The sequence below is a fragment of the Rhinichthys klamathensis genome, unplaced genomic scaffold (assembly GCF_029890125.1).
Source record: "Rhinichthys klamathensis goyatoka isolate OS25496 unplaced genomic scaffold, OSU_Roscu_1.1 h1tg000241l_1, whole genome shotgun sequence".
Taxonomy (NCBI): Eukaryota; Metazoa; Chordata; class Actinopteri; order Cypriniformes; family Leuciscidae; genus Rhinichthys; species Rhinichthys klamathensis.
The window spans coordinates 575,818-593,522 of NW_026606763.1; the positions used below are offsets into that span (position 1 = coordinate 575,818).

Sequence of the window (17,705 nt, forward strand, 5' to 3'; positions counted from 1 at the left end):
AGCATTTATGATGTCTTAATTAGTGGTGCTTCGTTTATGTGAGAATCTTTTGAGTGAAAGAATCATACGGTCATTTTTTGATGAAGTGTTTGTTTGACTACACGACCAATAGCATTCGAGAGCGGGCTGTGAAGGAACATTTCCATTGGTTGGAACTACAGAACGTCCACGCCCCCTTCACAGGAATAGAGCATCACAGTCCCGCCCACAGCCCGAGAGCTTTGGTGCCGGAAGTAAATTCCCAATCATTTCTCCCATTGACGTTTGGAAAAATCCGTATCTAAAGAGTTTTACAGCATGTCTGAGGATAACCAGCTACGGCTGAACTCATAAGCATACAACATATCATTTCTACGGCTGAACTCATAAGCATACAACATATCATTTCGAGTGAAAAAACGAAGAGAAAATCCAAAAAAAGTTAAAGGTACGTACAAGACTGTGTACATATATTTTCATTTCCGAGCGAAGGAACTAACGTTACTCATCCCATAAACCACCGCACCTCACTGAAGTCGACTGAAGCCACAACCGCGAAAGAGCCTTTTGAGCGCCTTTTGAGCGACTTCTGACGACGGCCACGTGAACTTTTTCCTCCACTGAATTTTATATAGTGCATGTACAGGGAAACTCCTTTTCCTCGATTTACTGAAGCTTATGTGTAAAACGCATTTGCATCTGCACCGCTAACACATTCAGCATGTGGCTCGCTCATAGGCTGTGCTGCGGCAACTGCACATCCAATGGCGCGGCGCGGGCGCCTCTGACATGCGACCAATGAGCTAGCCCTACGTCACTACACGATCTGCAGTCTTCACGGACCTTCGCGGGGTAACCAGACACTTACACGACTTCCACCAATCAGATGCATCACTGTGGGATTGTGGGATTGTTCAGGATTGTGGGTAATGAAGTACTTATCCAAGACATTGCGAATAAAAGGCATTTATCTCAAAACAAGGTTAGTGCCCCATGAACTTTTGGCCTTTATATGAGCATATACAATCGCTTAGTACAGCCGTAGCTGGTTTTAAGTCTACCATGTATGGTTACGTTTTTATGGCTTATACCCCAATTGTCAATGGAGAAATTGTATTGAATTTTTACTTCCGGCACCGGCTGTGGGCGGGACTGTGATGCTCTATCGGGAAATAACCTGTTTTGGTTTCACTGAGGCTGCGTCAAAACTCTTATAATGTCTGTGGTACTTCTTTTGAATTATTTTGGTCGTTACAAAAGTGTGGTATAATGCAATCCAGACCAACTATTTATCATGTTGTCATTGTCATGTGACCTACTGTACCAGCATCAGCTGCGTCACTTCAAGCCATTCATAATTCCTCAGAAGCAAGTCATCCAGGTACTTTTCGAATTCTATTAAAAACTATGAATTTGGATGTACTACTCTTTTCACATCCCAGACAGCAACATAGTACCGGCCCAGATCCGGCCTACATCTGGTATGCGTGAAACCACTTGTATCAGATGTGGCCCGGATCTGGGCCGACACTATGTTGCTGTCTGGGATACTGGGTTTTTGCCTATTATTTATAAGGGAAGTATGCATATTTGGATGTCTTTTTGAACAAATGGATTCATTGGCTCCTAACACACAAAATCACAATAATTGAATTTCGAATAGCACACTAACATACTACTCAGTGTTTTTAAATAGTAGTACAAAAACACATAGTATTATAGTAAGCTTCCATGTCGCTTCCTGTTTGCATAATAATGAATGGAGAATCACATACTAGTATACTACTCTAGGTCCTTTTACAATATTTTTCTATGACAGAAATAGGAGTAGTATGCTAGTAGTATGTAGTATGCTCCAAACAAAACATCTTGCGTCAAAATTCGCCACAGCAGCTTCTTCAAGCTTCTTTCCCCAAAGGCATCATGGTTAGGCGGGTCAAGACAGACACCAAAAGCACAATAAAAGTCAATCACCCGTGCGGCCCATTGCTGATCTGCTCTTAGGGGCCATTAAGAATGGAATTTCAATTAGTGCCTGTCTTATCAGCGCTGTATGTGCGTTTGGGTGTTTGTGTTTCCAGTGGTAGTACATGATTTAATTTCCTCTCTGTCTGACAGGTGTTAAAGCGATGCGTGTGAATGCACCCAGTCGTCTCTATATAAGTTACCACAATTTGTGCCACAAAATAGCTGTATGAGCCCATTATGACACTATATCCTGTCTGATACACACACACATATATGACCTTTAACCCCTGTTCATCTCACAAAAGCAATAAAACACGTACAAAGAGGTTCAGGTCTGAACGTATTGATTTTTTTTGCTAGAATCCCAAAGTGCTAAATGGTTTCCTGATTCACCCAAGAGAAAAATGCAGTTCTTCCGGAGATGTTTTGAGAGCTACATATTGCTTGACATTTCATTTGTCACGTACAGTAACCTTGGTCGATTAATGCAAAATGTGAGAACATCGACTGGTGACATTTACGGGTATCTGAGCACACAGCGTTAAAACCCGCCAGGCGTTGGTTTCAATATATCGTCAAATATTCAGAGGTGTTAGAAAACAAAAGCCCAGACCAGACACAACACATCGACGGTTCCTGTTATCAGATCTCTCCTGTTCTCCGGCTCTGACATTTGTCCTGACTGCAGCTGTGTTGCTCACATTCGAGCATCCGTTCAACCAGAAAACATCCAGCGGTCACTCTCAACATCTACATCAGATATGATTGTAGCTTGTCTAGCTTATTTGGGAAGGTTGGCTGAAGCTACAACTCTCAAATTTGAAGAAACAGTTGCAGAACAATGACTTTTTTATGTTAAAAAGTGTTTGGAATTACATTATATCAAGAACTAGCTTGGGTTTTCTGAAGAAATATGACGCAAGCAAAAGTTGACCGTCGGAGGAGTGGTTGCTAAAAAGATTGGGGTAATGTTGTGTTTTTTTAGACGTTGTGGTAGTTTTACAGTTATTTGGACATGGAAATACCATGTAAATATGGTAATCATCCGATCACTTACAATAAAGTACCATGGTATTACTACGGTAATTTGTACATGTACCGTGGTATTCTTCGAAGTACCTTGGTACCCTACCATGGTATACCAAAAAATGTGGTATGTTTTTTAAAGTATATTGACAAATAATTTTTTTAAGTTATATTTACAAACAAATGCATATTATTTATATAAAATGTATCAAATAAATTTGTATTATTTTAAAATGATTTATAATATAATTTTATATATTATATATAATATTTTAATTTACAGTATATGAAACATTTTATTTATACACAATGATTTAAAAATATATAGGCCTAAAACAAATTATCTTTAAATATACCATAATGGTAATTACTAAATATTAAAATAATTTGACATTTTACAAAAATATACATGATTTTATTTATATAAACTTATTTAAATATAACTTTATGCAAAATGTATATAGTTTATTTATAATATAGTTTTTATATAAAAATATATTTATATAACAAAAAAAATTTTTTAATTAAAATAAAATACCATGTGATGTGGTATATTTATGTACTACCAATTGCCATCATTATACCACGATCCTGCCACAATACTCTTCTGTAAGGAATTTTCACAACTCCTTTTGGTTTTGTTTATATGCACAAAAGCACTTTAAATCTGACAGGCCTGTGTTATCATTCATCATGTTTTATATATATTCCATGTTTCTGCTTGTGATATATGAGCTATCATGCGTAAAGGAAACACTATTAATGTGTGTTCCAGTCAGACGCTGCTGTAATGAATCACTTTCACTCGACGTTGTCTCGACATAACAAAGCACTTTCACAACTCACACAATTAATCAGGGCCACAGTTCGTGTTTGTAATGGTCTGGATTTATCTCTGAAATAGCTGTCTGTCAGAAACGAAAATACCGCCTGATGCTCTTGACAGAAAAAAAAGTGTGTGTTTAGTCTGCATTCACACAAAGTGAAGACGGCGAGGATAAAAGAACGAATATTCCGGCCTTATCAATGCGGCATTTCTATACCTGAACGACAGCTTTCATATTCAGAGTTAATGATGAATAGTGTTCATCTGAACCACATGGAGAATAGTTGATGCCATATTTGTCTAAGAAAAGCCACATTTAATGTTTTGAATGGTATAGGTCAAAGAGCTTTGGCCAACTCAGTGTGACTTCATCTACACAATACAAAACTGAAATGAAGGAAATTATGCGTATATTTCCAGCTCTAACTGCATAAGATGAAGCTAGAACGCTCTGAACTACAGGCCCGTGGGGTTTGTGAATGAAGACTCCGGAAAGGGCTGGGTGAAGGTCATCTGAAGGTCATTTCCTTCCGCAGGGGGAAGTGACCCGAAACCGCATGAATGAATTTGAGGAACACACAGGAAGAGATCCGATGCCCAGGGCAAAGTCACACTTGGAATGTAATAAGGAATGAGTCATTAGGAATGAGACGATGAATCTCAAACACATGCCAGCTTATATACATTATTATAATGTATATGTATATATATATATATATATATATATATATATATATATATATACACACTCTGACATTCCCTGTTGTTGATGACCCACAAGACAAGCAAAAGGAAAACATTTCATATCAAAAAGATCCTTTTCATTTTATTTTTGGATTTATTTAGAAGGGAAAAAAATATATATAATTCAATAAATATTATGGGAACATCAACAAAACAGACATACATGGACCTCAACACACAGAAGGCATTAAAAAATTACAGACATCCTACATTAGGAAATATTTTGTTTTTGTTTTTTTATAAGCACCTACACATTTCTCAACATTTACACACCAAAATTTGTAATACTGTCTATGTGAAAACAAATTTGTGACACGGCCGAGAAATTTCTCTCTGACCCATTAAAAACAAAGACAAATGAAACAAAAAGGTTTGTTTTTGCGCCAGTTTAAACAAAAAGTGCAACTACAAACATGCAGCAAAGAGATTTTGCAGCTAGCTTAAAACTTCTGAAGATTTTTGTTTTGAGAAACTTTAAACACTACAACAGTGGAATGCATAGTCTTCCACGGCTCTGCAAGGCAATATACCGAGTCACAAGAAATTTTTGTTTTGAAAGAAAAAGAATGAATCGTTTTTTCTCAATCCTCTCGCGTGTGTTCAGAAGCAGACTGCATAGTTTAGTAGAGAGGAGATAAATTTTTTTCGAAAAGCATTATTTTCTTTCTTGGGCTGGGCAGATAGAAGCGCAGGTTTAATATGACCTTGAATTTGATTTTTGATTGTTTATTTAACATTTTAACAATTGTGCTTAAACAAAAGAATGTCACAAAAGGCACAAATGTTCATGTAACATTTTACAGATAACGACTTTAACAACGAAAAGCTATTTATGTGCTTGTTCAACAATCATTTGTTACTGCAATAGTGTTGTTTTTCTTATGAGGCATTCACACTGAGAGATTAAATCACTGGATTTCGACAACTTGCTATACAATTGGTTTCTACACAATGATCAATTAGTAGTTCAAAAACTGATTTGTCATTTAACAAGGTTGTCTAGTTTAGCAAGATTTTGTCTGAAATATGTAAAAAATTTTAAACATTGTCTTATATTTTTGTAATTTTCAGAGGAAATGCTTAAATAAATTAGCATGCTAACAGACTTTTGTGCAGTCCCGCCATTATTTTTGTTTCAGATTTGCATGAAGTTGAACTCAAAACTGCATTGAATTGTAAACAAGAGACCCTCTTGCTAATGAGACCTCAAATCACCAACTCTCATTGCAAATTAAAGACTTCCAGATGTTTTGTCCCTGCAAATCTCTGTCAATGTGAATGCCCCTTCAGGGATAAAACGAATGCAAATGAAAACTAAATGATCGGGTCAATTCTCAAATGTCATATTTGCGCTTCCATATAAAGTGGAACCATGTTCTTACGGAACCGTGAAAGAAATTCTCATTGATCCACCAAAAGCCCTCAAACACACATCCATCATGCACTCCAGAACGTCAAACATCGATTCATCCGACTTGAAAACCTTCCAGTTCTTTGGTTTTTCTTTTTCTGAATCCTAATGAACAGTAATGTGATTATGAGGAGTTATACAGAAAACAGTGCGAGTTCAAATATACCAGCGGCGTATCCATGGTGACGGTTTTAGCTGAGCTTAGCATTAGAAAACGAAAACCACGCACACACACACAAACTCGTGCTCTTGGTCTACAGAAGAAACAAAAACAGACCGAGAAGGATCGGAGGAGGAAGTGATCCGTAACCACAGTGATACACTCTCGTTTCATATCCTCGGTAAGCTGTACAGACTCAAAAAGAAAGAAGCGAGAGTTCTGAATTTCCAAATTTCGCCATTATGAAAGTCGACATCTTCCCCTTCGCTGTTTCGTTGCAAGACCATTAATACCAACTGAAATGTGCATCTTTTAAAAATAGCTGTGAACCAAAGCTCAGCGGAAACACTGGACTCAATGGTTATGTGATTCTACTTCCTCCTTTCTTTCCTGCAGCAGAAGCTTCCAGAAGGAACCCTCCAGAGAGGAAGCAGTTTCACATCCAGGAGCAGGAAGGAAGGCCTCCGATCGGCCGAGAGGGTGGTGACATCCTCCTGCTGAGTGGATAAGTTTAGGAGAGGTGGTTGGGGCCGTACTATGGGTTTACGTCCACAAGCTGGAACCCTCAAACTGGAGAGACCTTCAAGGACATCGAGTAAACACTCCCGCTCTCCACTTTTGCTTTGTCTATGGAAGGAATTCCAGACCTTTCTTGCTTCCACAGTTCACCCTCACCGTTTCCCAGAATAAATCTTTCCCCCCGAACACCTTGCACTACATGACCGTGCAACTCTTTGCTTTGTCTTTGCGTAGGTCTGTTGCAACGGCAGTAAGATCTGGTCGACTAGGCATATGTGAGATGCGTTTGGTGGCACGTGCCGATTTGTTGCGCTTGATGTTCTTGTTGTTCTTATTTACACAAGCCAACGTTGCAACGTGGAAAATGTCCCGCACGCTGTTCTCCGACTGCACTGCGGAGCATTCGATATAAGGTGCGGAGATCTGCTTAGCCATAGCTGAACCCTAAAAGAGAAAGAGGACATAATGAGCTTTGATCAGCAATTAACAGTTCAGTCACGATTTGTTCGTGAAGTTCTACGATTACTGCTTGCAATTTCATCAAAATTAAGTTTAGCTTTGAGCACTGGAAGATTTAGCTTTTTATCACCCAGACATTTAATGCACAGATTAGATTAGTAACCCAGACCATTGCAATGTTGCTGAACTGCCTTTGCTGCTAAACGTAATTACTGGTAAAGTAATAAGATAGGCGTTATATAACTTGGCAAATTAAAGACCTAAAGTTGAGTGTCTCAATGCCGTCCATCCAAATTGCAAATGGAGTTTATAAGAGAACCACCCACCTGATCGTAGGACACCGGCGTCTGTCTGTGATTGGACAGCTCCACTAAAGTCGTGAGGTCCGTTCTAAGGTCTGACTTGCATCCGACGAGGAGCATCTTTGTGTTGGGACAGAATTCCTGGATCTCTCCTTTCCACTGTGAAAGAAAGACACAAAACCAACACGGAAAGATGAAACCGACGGGCCTTGATCCAGAGAACAAAAGACAAGAACAAGTGTTTCCTGTTTCCATTCTCTTAGCAGATCACGTTCCATCCCATCCCTTTTTTCATGAGCACAAGTGCATTAATCTTCCTTGCTAGAGGTGAGGCACATGCTTCCTGTGGGGATAAAGCTTGCACTGTAATGACTGCTTTTCAGGGTGTGTATCTGTGTGTGCTTCTTCACAACAATGCTACAGGTGATCTGCATTCCTGTCCTTCCCAAACAAAGCATTTTTTGTGTCGGTGTGGCATTAAATCACCGGATTTAATCTGGCGGGAGACAGGCGGGTACAACACAGCCATACGATTGTTCACACAGGAACACGGACACCCTACATTCCCTCATTCCCATGATCCTTTTGTGCTCACCTCTGGTTCCCAGAGGCCGGGAGACAGCACTAGCTTATTCCAAGCAGGGACCCACGTGTAGCCTGATCGTATTTCCGATTCTGCGACCCAGATTTCAACCGTTTTAAGACAATCGGGCTGAACTTCCACTCACATGGTCTAGTTAATGCCAGCATAATACTATAAAGGGGGAGTGAAACTGAGCCATAGGGCATTTCAGACACCTGACCCCAGACTGAGAGTCTACGAGAAGATATCTAACCCTACCAAACAAAGGACGACTTTATTGGGATGCAACAAAGAGTGGGAAGAACAAAAAGGACTTGTAGAAGAATTTCTCTGAATCACAGTCAAGGCATTTAAAAGCCAATTAGACTGTTGGGAACCAGTAAGGTCAAGCCTACGGTTCGATATCCAAGAAACTCACAAAATTCAGTGCACCACACCCGTATTTTGCACCAAGATGTCAACTACTTAGACAATAAAACATTTATCCTTTGTTCTGTATCCTAAATTCTGACTGGTTTACGGGAATGTTCTTCAAGAACCCCAACCCCAGTCCTAAAATCTGATTGGTTGGTATCAATATCATTCCAGGAACAACAATGGATGTTAATAAAGGAATATCCTAGTTGTTTAGCTCACATTAAGTGTGTCAGCTCAGTACTACTGGTTTAAAAATGTTCACCTTCTTTAGGACACTGTCCAGGGTCTCCGGCCTGCTGATGTCAAAACATATGATGACGGCGTCCGAATCTGGATATGAGAGTGGTCTGACGTTGTCATAGTATGGGGAACCTGTAACACAAAAAGGTGGATTGGTCAGGAAAACAAGTTTGCTTGAACATTCGCACGCTCAGAGAACTGAAGAAGGATAGTGGTTCTGTCTGGAGGGCTGTCAAAATATTACTTAACCTCATTTAACTTTCACTCAGCGACGCAGTACAGACAGTAATTTGAAAGCATTCATGAATTTTTAAACCATTGAAGCTCCTCTTCAGACACACTAAACATGAAACTTTTACAGATAATTGCACGCTTTTGCTTTCCAGAAGGAATGAAAAAGCCTTTAAATCGGTTTTTATTCATAAAAAAAAAAAAAAGCTCAGTACACAGAACACTTCCAGTTCTTTGTCACTGGTGCAATGCGGATAGTTTAGCTAGTGCTAAATTATGATTCATAACAATTTACACAAGCACAAGACACTTCCTAAATCAAAGTATGAGCAAGAAAAATACTGATGCTTGCCTTCGCAAACGCAGTTAATAACTAGACCCTTGCCAGATGTAGCATTTCCCTTCCTGGCTAAAACCGGAGATGTTTTTCTTTTTGAGGACAGTACAATCCAGGATTTACTCTGACAGAACGAAGCATTCCCACCCATCGCTAACTCTGCCAGACACGGTATGTAAAATCCACACAGGACAAACACATTTATAACGTGCCAGATTCCAGGACAGAAGTGGTGTTTACGAGAGAGAGAGAGAGAGAGAGAGAAGGGAGGGCTGTTTAGTTTGACAGAATGATAATTCACAGTGCCAGAAGTTAAGTAGAAAAATGTGAAGTTGAAAACACATGCAGCCGCAGGACTTTACAGCTCATATTCCAGCCACAGGCCAAAAAACAAGAAAACAACGAGGACAACGTTTTACTGTTTCACATGATATATTTGCTTTTTATTATGGTTAATTATCTAATCACTTATTTGTAATGTCAGGTAGTAACTACATCTGTATCTAGATCTAATTATCAGTTATTTTGAAAAAAAAAAATGCTTTTTTGTTAGTGTGGCCTTCTGCCTTTTCTGAGACACACAACAGATGCCCACACACACACATGCATATACACACTCTCTACTTCAACCCCCCACAAAGTTTTCTCTCTAAACAGCTCACTAAACACATTATTTTATTTCTCTGTCCAGTGCACTGCACACATAACAAACCAAAACCCCGCTGAGCGTGTGTCTGTACAGTATTTGTTTAAGTAATAGCTAACTGCAGTGACACACACACTTGTGGGACACCATAGCTATCACAACACAAACTACATTCCTTAATACACACACATATGTCTCTCTATCTCTCTCTGTGTGTGTGTGTGTGTGTGTGTGTGTGTGTGTGTGTGTGTGTGTGTGTGTGTGTGTGTGTGTGTGTGTGTGTGTGTGTGTGTGTGTGTGTGAGGGATACTGACAGCTGATGGATTCCCTGTGTGTTCAAATCCTTCTCTAAACATGTGGTGACTACAACCACGTAAAAGCACACACACAGTAAAGAATTCTTGGCCACTGGCATTTTTTGGCTTAGATCCCTCACTGTCTTCTTAATCTACATCAAAACAAAGCAATAAACAGAAACAATTCTCCAATTCTGCAAAGTAAATATAAAGCTATACAAAATCCGCCTGAAAATCCCTTGATGAATTGCTAAACCACTATTACAAACTTTTACAAAAAGGTCTTTTGAACTCCACATCAGTACACAAGTTCCTCCTGAATGTAATTTCCTCCTTGACTAACAAGGTAAGAATAATTTCAGAGAACATAACGGTTCACATGGCAGTTTTTTTCCCCTGACGGCTCACCACACAATAGCTGCTTTGTGGACTACGAGAGCAAACCTTTCCTCACAGGAATGTTAGGCATGCGGGCCCAAATCGCCGAGGTTAGAAATATGATCCAACCGACACTAGCTGACCAGCCTTGAGGAGTGGGTCTGAGAGTGCCTGTCCCGGCAGGAGCCCATTCAAATGATCCCGGGAACGTTTTGTTTTCGGGGGTTAGTTGATAATGAGGTCTTCCCTTGCTGATAACAGTCAAGGGTTGGATTAAGAAGGTTAGATAACAACGTCTTAGGTCAAGACATTGAAAAAAATGCAATAGCTGAATGACACTTATTTACAAAATAAAATGTAGGAAGTGTAAGAAGTTTTTGAATGTATAAACGAAATTAAGCAAACACTTAGAATCATTTATAATTTAACTTCTAAATCTACAAATTCCAAATGCAACCCCAACTGCTTAAGATTTCTCTTTATTTCAGCTCTAAAAACAACACGAACATCAAAAATGGACTATTTGCCTACTTAATAATTGTCCCTGGTGTAATTCCGCAGCTTTGTTTTCTTTGTCTTTCATCAAAATGAAACTAGATTTGTACATTTCGCAAAGAAGAGTGGAAAAGTGTGCCCCACTGTAAAAAAAAGTTGCTGCCTTAAACATCCTTAAACAAGTACAAGTTGATTGTACTTAAAAATGTAAGTCATTTCAACTTAAATGACATTAAACTGACTTTAAAAATGAGTTGAATCTTGTATAACTTATAAAAAAGTAGAACATTTCTTAACTTATTTTGATGAGTTAAAGCAATATAAAAACATGTCGTAGCTTATTGATCATATCATTTTTACAGTGCATGCTAAAACAGTGCTAGGGTCTGGTGCGTGGTTTCTATAGAACAGATAAGTGGTTGCTAGGGTGTTCTGAATAGTTGCTAGATGGTATCTTACTGGCCAAAGTCAAAGAGCACCCAACACCCTAAGCCTCTAGGATATCCTACTAGTTGTGATTTTTGACCATAAAGAACCACTTTTCAAGATCCAATCAAACATCAATGAATATCAAGCCACACCTTTCATTATTTCCCAATTAATAGCCTATTTCAGTGTAAAATACATCACATTGCAGAGTGTAAATGTGTTAGGTAAGTTGTTAGGCTCTGTGCTAGAGATTCACATTACATTTTTATAAGGAAGTATCTATTCCACCTTTCAGCCCACAACCTCAGCAATCTGATCAAGGAGTTTGATAAAACATTTCAGCTGCAAAAAAGTGACATCTCACAAGGTCACCCAATCAAAGTTGCCAATTCAAAGACTCCATCCAATCGAATTGTGTCATGACAGCGTATCTTTCACCGGCCCAAGGGGAGCAAAGAGATAGGACGCTTGAGGAACAATGGACTGAATTTGGCACTATAGTTTTCCGAAACAATATGCTTATTGTAAAAATGTACAACTCACAAAGGAACAAAACGATCCCAGAGCAGTGTGCATGTATTGATTGATCGTGGTCTGACTGGTGGATAAGGAACCTTTCAGACAGGCATGTCAAGATTCTGGCTTCATATCTACAGGGGGTTTCTGGTCAATAAGTGTCTGGAAGAGCAGAAATGGGGGAAGGGGTCTGATTCCGCAGAGGATCGGCTGTTAGGGGATATACACATGCATGCTCATGGCCATCGAGAAGATCAGAGAGCACGCGGTCCCTCGTCACCGGTAGTGTAATCCTGACTTCTTGTGTGGCGTATAACACACAATACATGCACATACACAATTGGGTTTCAGATTTAGAAGGCCTTACTAAACCCTAGAATCAATATACTCAAGAAACCCCTAATGAAACATTCATGCGGCGGACTGGCGACGGCACATTGACATTGAAATAATGAACAAAGATCGCTCGGTTTTGCATTGCCGTAAACGGAAATCATTTTAACAAACACAACAATGGGCGAGAGTCCTAAAAAAGATGTTACGCAAGAATCGAGCTCAATCAAAACTAAAACAAACAAAAAGAAACACATTTGTATTCACCTCTTTTGTACTCGACGAAAAAAACTCTAGGTTGTACTTTCTCAAAAGCGAACTGTTTGAATTCGGAATGGTACGCATGTATTCTACTGTATTAATGGGTTCCATGGCGGATCAGTGACGGATATCACCAGCTGAATGGTGAATGGGGTCGTGACTCAACAGCTGATTGGTGGACAATGACAAGAGCAGTCAGCCTCTTGGTTGAGGGGGGTGGCAGCTGTTGGAAACAAAGCAGCAAAAAGAAGAGATGCCAAGAAACTATCCATTCGGGCAATTCAAGGAGCAACCCCCGAATTCATCAACTGTTCCCAAGGAAATAAATGTAAGATTATTTGAGGGCAAATGCACAAGGTTGCCTAGTCCACATGTTTCTTTCTCTCATTATCTGGAATGTGCTCAGGTGTGTTTGGAACTTGTTAAATCCCGGACTTAGGCATTTGAGAGAAAAGACCGCACACACGCTGGGGAGACCTTGGAGCCTGTCTCTGACACAATAACTTACACAGTAATGAACAGCAGACTGGAAGCCCACAGCCTGAAACAAGCAACTAACTACATATCCAAACGTCAGTACCAGACGGGCGGCCCTGCCCGCAGACGCCTACCGCAGACATCTGTCAGCTGAACACTTTCCTGTACCTACCTACATCGCAAGCCAAACTGAACCACCATGCATCGAATTATCATCAGATATAGCTCTAATTTGAGCTTTAAAATGGCTCTTGATTGAGAAAATTATTCTGGATTTAAGCAATAACTCTAGATTAACACTTGGCTCAAGTAATTCCAATTTAGGACAGACTATTATTCAGGAAATTGATCCAGATGAATCCAAATGTTGGAATTTGCTCTCAAGATTGTAGCACATTCCTCTAGTTTTAGGGACTAGCTCAATTTTATGTTTAGATTTATAATATAGATTCACATTTCATATTCAGAAAATGGCAGCAGATTTGATTTTAGGTCAGCTCAGTTCTCTAGATCTAGGACTGATTCTACCATGCGATAAATGAACTAGCATGAATGTCCTTTTTTGCCAATGCTGGTTTGGTGCTGGTCTAGCCAATGAACCAGCATAGCAATGCTGTTCACAAGTATCAAGTTTTGCTGGTTAAGATAGTTAAGAAGCCTAGACTCTAGCATACCAGCATTCAAAACACAACATAAGCTTGTGACCAGCTGTGCTAGCCTTTCAGCAGGTCAAATTAGCACATGGTTCTTGATTTAGGAAATGACTCCAGACTGGCACATGGTTTTGGATGCAAGAAATTAATTCAGATTGAGAATATAACTTTAGCAACAGGAAATTACTATTTGCACGTGGCTGAAAAGACCCGCTTAGCTGATTTGGTGTTGATCTACCTGGCCAGGCTGCAAAACCTAGCTGGTAAAGTTGATCAAACAGCATTCCCTTCCTGGTTTACCTATTTAGGAAGCTTGGTGGCTTAACCCTCTGGGGACCAGAAACGCGCCCGCGCGTTTTGCCGTTTTTTTTTCACATAGCAGAAAAATAGACTTAAAATACTCTGTTGATTTTGATCGTACATATAAGTGTTATACATCAATCGATCCTGTTAATTGTCTATTATTTTTCTGTATACTCACAATAAAAACAAAGTTTTGTGCTTTTTGTCAAATAAAGAAAAATAAACATGATGCGAGTTTTGCCTTCTCTCTGTCAGTGCAGTCCATTCTGAAACACGTCCGAAAAATTAACTCTAACTCTGCAAATACTTGTCATACAGGCACGAGAGATTTTTCTTTATGAAGCTTGAATTCTCTTCTTTTCAATGATGTAATTTATATAAAAAACAAATATTCTCAGTTTATGTAATCTGTATGAAAAGAGAGTGCTGTCAGATTTTTTTCCCCCAGCTCATTACACTTCATTACGCGTTAATCTGACACGCCCATGGAGGACGCGCGCTATTCAAACGCAAATGTTGAGGCAAGCCATGACAACGCCCACATCAGCCGTTCCACCGCGGCGGTAAAATGTGGGGTGTATTTTCTGCCTTTTACCGCCAAGAGGCGCTACAATCATAGACTCTGAAAAGTGTTTGTTTATTCTCTCTAATGCGTAATCTGCTGCCGCACCGCACTGATTCAGAGCGATTGAAAGCTGGTAGCAGATGAATTCAACAAGTGAAACGTAGTTAAAATAATTCATAATCACAATACTGAAATTAGGCTACTGAAATGACATGTACATACATGTTGCTCACACATTATGGTAGACCTGTTTGTGCTAAATAGAGTTTAATTTCACCTGTGCCATTAATATGTTTATAAGCAACTGAAAAAAGCACAAATGTCAGAGCAAGTCAAAACATCCAAAGGGCCCCAAAAACACTCTGGTCCCCAGAGGGTTAATGGTGAAGGAAATATTTAGCACATAACTGTTCATTTCAGACCACACACAGCACCAAACAACTAAAGCCCCAGGTTCAGGTCTGAATGCATTTACCCCAGATCATAGCTAAGCTCCAAAGAGGCCACCGTCTAAAGCAGTCTGTCTGGCTGGATGCTTTACAGGGCCTGTGATTACCTCCAGACAGCAGGTCTGATCTCTCATGGGTGATCCGGGCGCAAGCTCTGGAAACGTACCAATACTCTACATTCAGACGGAGCGAGTCAAGACCCTCCTCTAATTTGCCTGTGTGGTAACGGCTGTTTGGTTTTGTTAAACGTGTGAATTGCAGCACGACCCCAGCTGTGGCAACAGTTTTGGTTTCATTTGTTTATCCAAAACATCACTTACAGCGACGTTCCCGGTGATGCCATCCTAACATTCCTTAAAAGTGAGGTGTCCGCGGATCATATTCCACAGATGGGTGGAGTGTGTGAGAGTGTATGAGCAAGGGTGTGTGTGTGTGTGTGTGTGTGTGTGTGTGTGTTATTAAACGCTTGGCAGCCTGTCGCACTGACTCAACAACCAAGAATCGCTCAACCGTTCAGAATAAGAAAGAAAAGCTATTAAACAAATCCAGATTTTCCTCCAGGCGTAAACGTAAGCGTTAACAATCACATCATTACTCTGCACAACACACTGATGCATCAAAATGATGAAATATTCACTGACTTTATGAATAAACACAACAAGTCTGGACATGTCTTGAAAAAACGTCTCGTAAATGAACTAAATGGACATAAAATACAACTTCTGAAGCTTCATAGGTAAAACACTTACTTTTTAAATTGTAACAAGGCCTGCATTTACTGACTTCATTGTATATTAACAGCCACAATGTTCACAACATTATGGCATTATATAGCGCATATATATATTTACGCTGCATATCAATATTGAGGGGGTCTTCAAAGGGGGTCTGTGATGCTACTGAAGGTAATTCGCAAATTAATGTTTGATCTAAAACACATTTTTATTTTTATATATGAACTTATTCAACTCCAAATAAAACTAAAGAAGCTAAAGTTCAGCATTGATACAATAATATGGTAATATATGCATATCATTATAGACCACACTTAACACACGACACTCAATTTTATAAAATATGTAACAAGGGGTCCCCGCTCTGGTTCTCTATTCACCAAAGGGTCCCGAGAAGGGATGAAGACTACTACAGTATATATTTAGTGTATATTGCACTTTATAATGCAACACATTTGAACTAAATGGTACAGGACAAAAACATGATTTGAGACTCACCTGAGGTGTCCCACAGGCTGAGCTCTATTCTCTGCTTGTCAATCTCAAAACTTGCGGTGTAATTCTCAAACACAGTGGGCACGTAATTCTAGGATAAAGAAACATGAAAGAAAATTGCAAATCTTATCAAACATGTCTATCTTAAGAGATTCAAATATAGATAGACTACAGAAATGAAAGCACATGCCCAAATCTAATGCCTATATCGTAAGGCTCAGTTGAGCACCCACTGGATTTTACGCATCTCACCTCTGGGAAGCAGTCCTTAGCAAAAACGTGGAGCAGAGCGGTTTTCCCACACTGACTGTCCCCCACGACCACGATCTTACATTTGAGGCTCTGACTCGGATCCATTCCGGGCTGAAGGGACAGTTTCTGAATAGATCTTCTCTCCTTCATTGATTGTTTTTACGCGCAAGTCCGCGGAGGAGCACACACGCACAGCTTTCTATAATCACTCTTGGAAAGGTGCGGATTCCCTCTGTCCGTGTTCTGATCTCTCTCTTTCTACACGCTACACACTCTCTCTCTCTCTCTTGCAGAGATATACATCAACTGCTTGAATTACAGCCCTCTCACTTTTTGGGTATGTGGTGTGTTTTATATGCGCCTGGTAAACCAATCGCTGTCCTTGAAGACATCCTGAGATCCTCCCCTTTCCTTTAGCAGGGAGAGGGAAAGAGCGCATCCTACAGGCCTTAATAAATATGAATTTGCTTTTAGCTTTATGAAGAGAAAATGTGATGCATCTCCAATGACAAAATGCTCGTTTTTTTAGCAGTAGTTTAGTATGATTTCAAACATCTCGTTCCGACTGTCTTGAATATATATTTTTGCCCTTCAAACTACATAACATCATCATAATCATCATCATATAGAGATGTGTTAATGATGTAATAAAAAAAAAAAAAAAAAATAACTCCAAAAAAAAACAAATGACACCTGTGCCATTTCTGCTGTTTTGTGTGCTGACTCAACTTTTTTCTTGTTATTTAAAAAAATAAACCTACACTGAAATGTGTGACAACTTACCCCGGTTGACTCTATAATACATAATAGACACTATAATACCTTCTGGAAAACACAGACTCAGCATATATTTATCTGCTATACACATTCATTCCATCAGCAAGTCATTGGCTCTTACAGTAGATGCTGTAAACTTGACAGTATATATTGTCCAGAGGTTCTGTATTTTGATAAATTATTTTTTAAGAGTAATACTCCATGTACATTCTTCACAATAAAATAAGGACAAAAATTCTGTTTAAAATATTTTAGATGTAGTATTTCATTCTATCCTCCGAGTTGATTTGTTCAGATTTCATTTACAGAGAAATGTGAAGTAATCAAAAAATCATGAATATAAATTTGACCACAGGAGCAGGTGTATGTTTAAATGGGACAGACACACACACACACACACACACACACACACACACACACACACACACACACACACACACACAC

The 17,705-nt window shown here is 39.4% G+C and overlaps 1 protein-coding gene across 1 annotated transcript; it reads right to left on the reverse strand.

Annotated features, from left to right (window-relative positions):
* Nucleotides 1–5,571: 5,571 nt before the first annotated feature.
* rnd3a (Rho family GTPase 3a) lies at nucleotides 5,572–16,775 on the reverse strand. Its single transcript, XM_056265869.1, has 6 exons — nucleotides 16,758–16,775; nucleotides 16,485–16,727; nucleotides 16,236–16,323; nucleotides 8,657–8,766; nucleotides 7,419–7,553; nucleotides 5,572–7,077 (listed from the first exon to the last, which is right to left on the reverse strand). Exons 2-6 carry the CDS (start codon nucleotides 16,632–16,634, stop codon nucleotides 6,829–6,831), a joined length of 732 nt encoding a protein of 243 aa, XP_056121844.1. The 5' UTR covers nucleotides 16,635–16,727; nucleotides 16,758–16,775; the 3' UTR covers nucleotides 5,572–6,828.
* Between the last annotated feature and the right edge of the window lie 930 nt (nucleotides 16,776–17,705).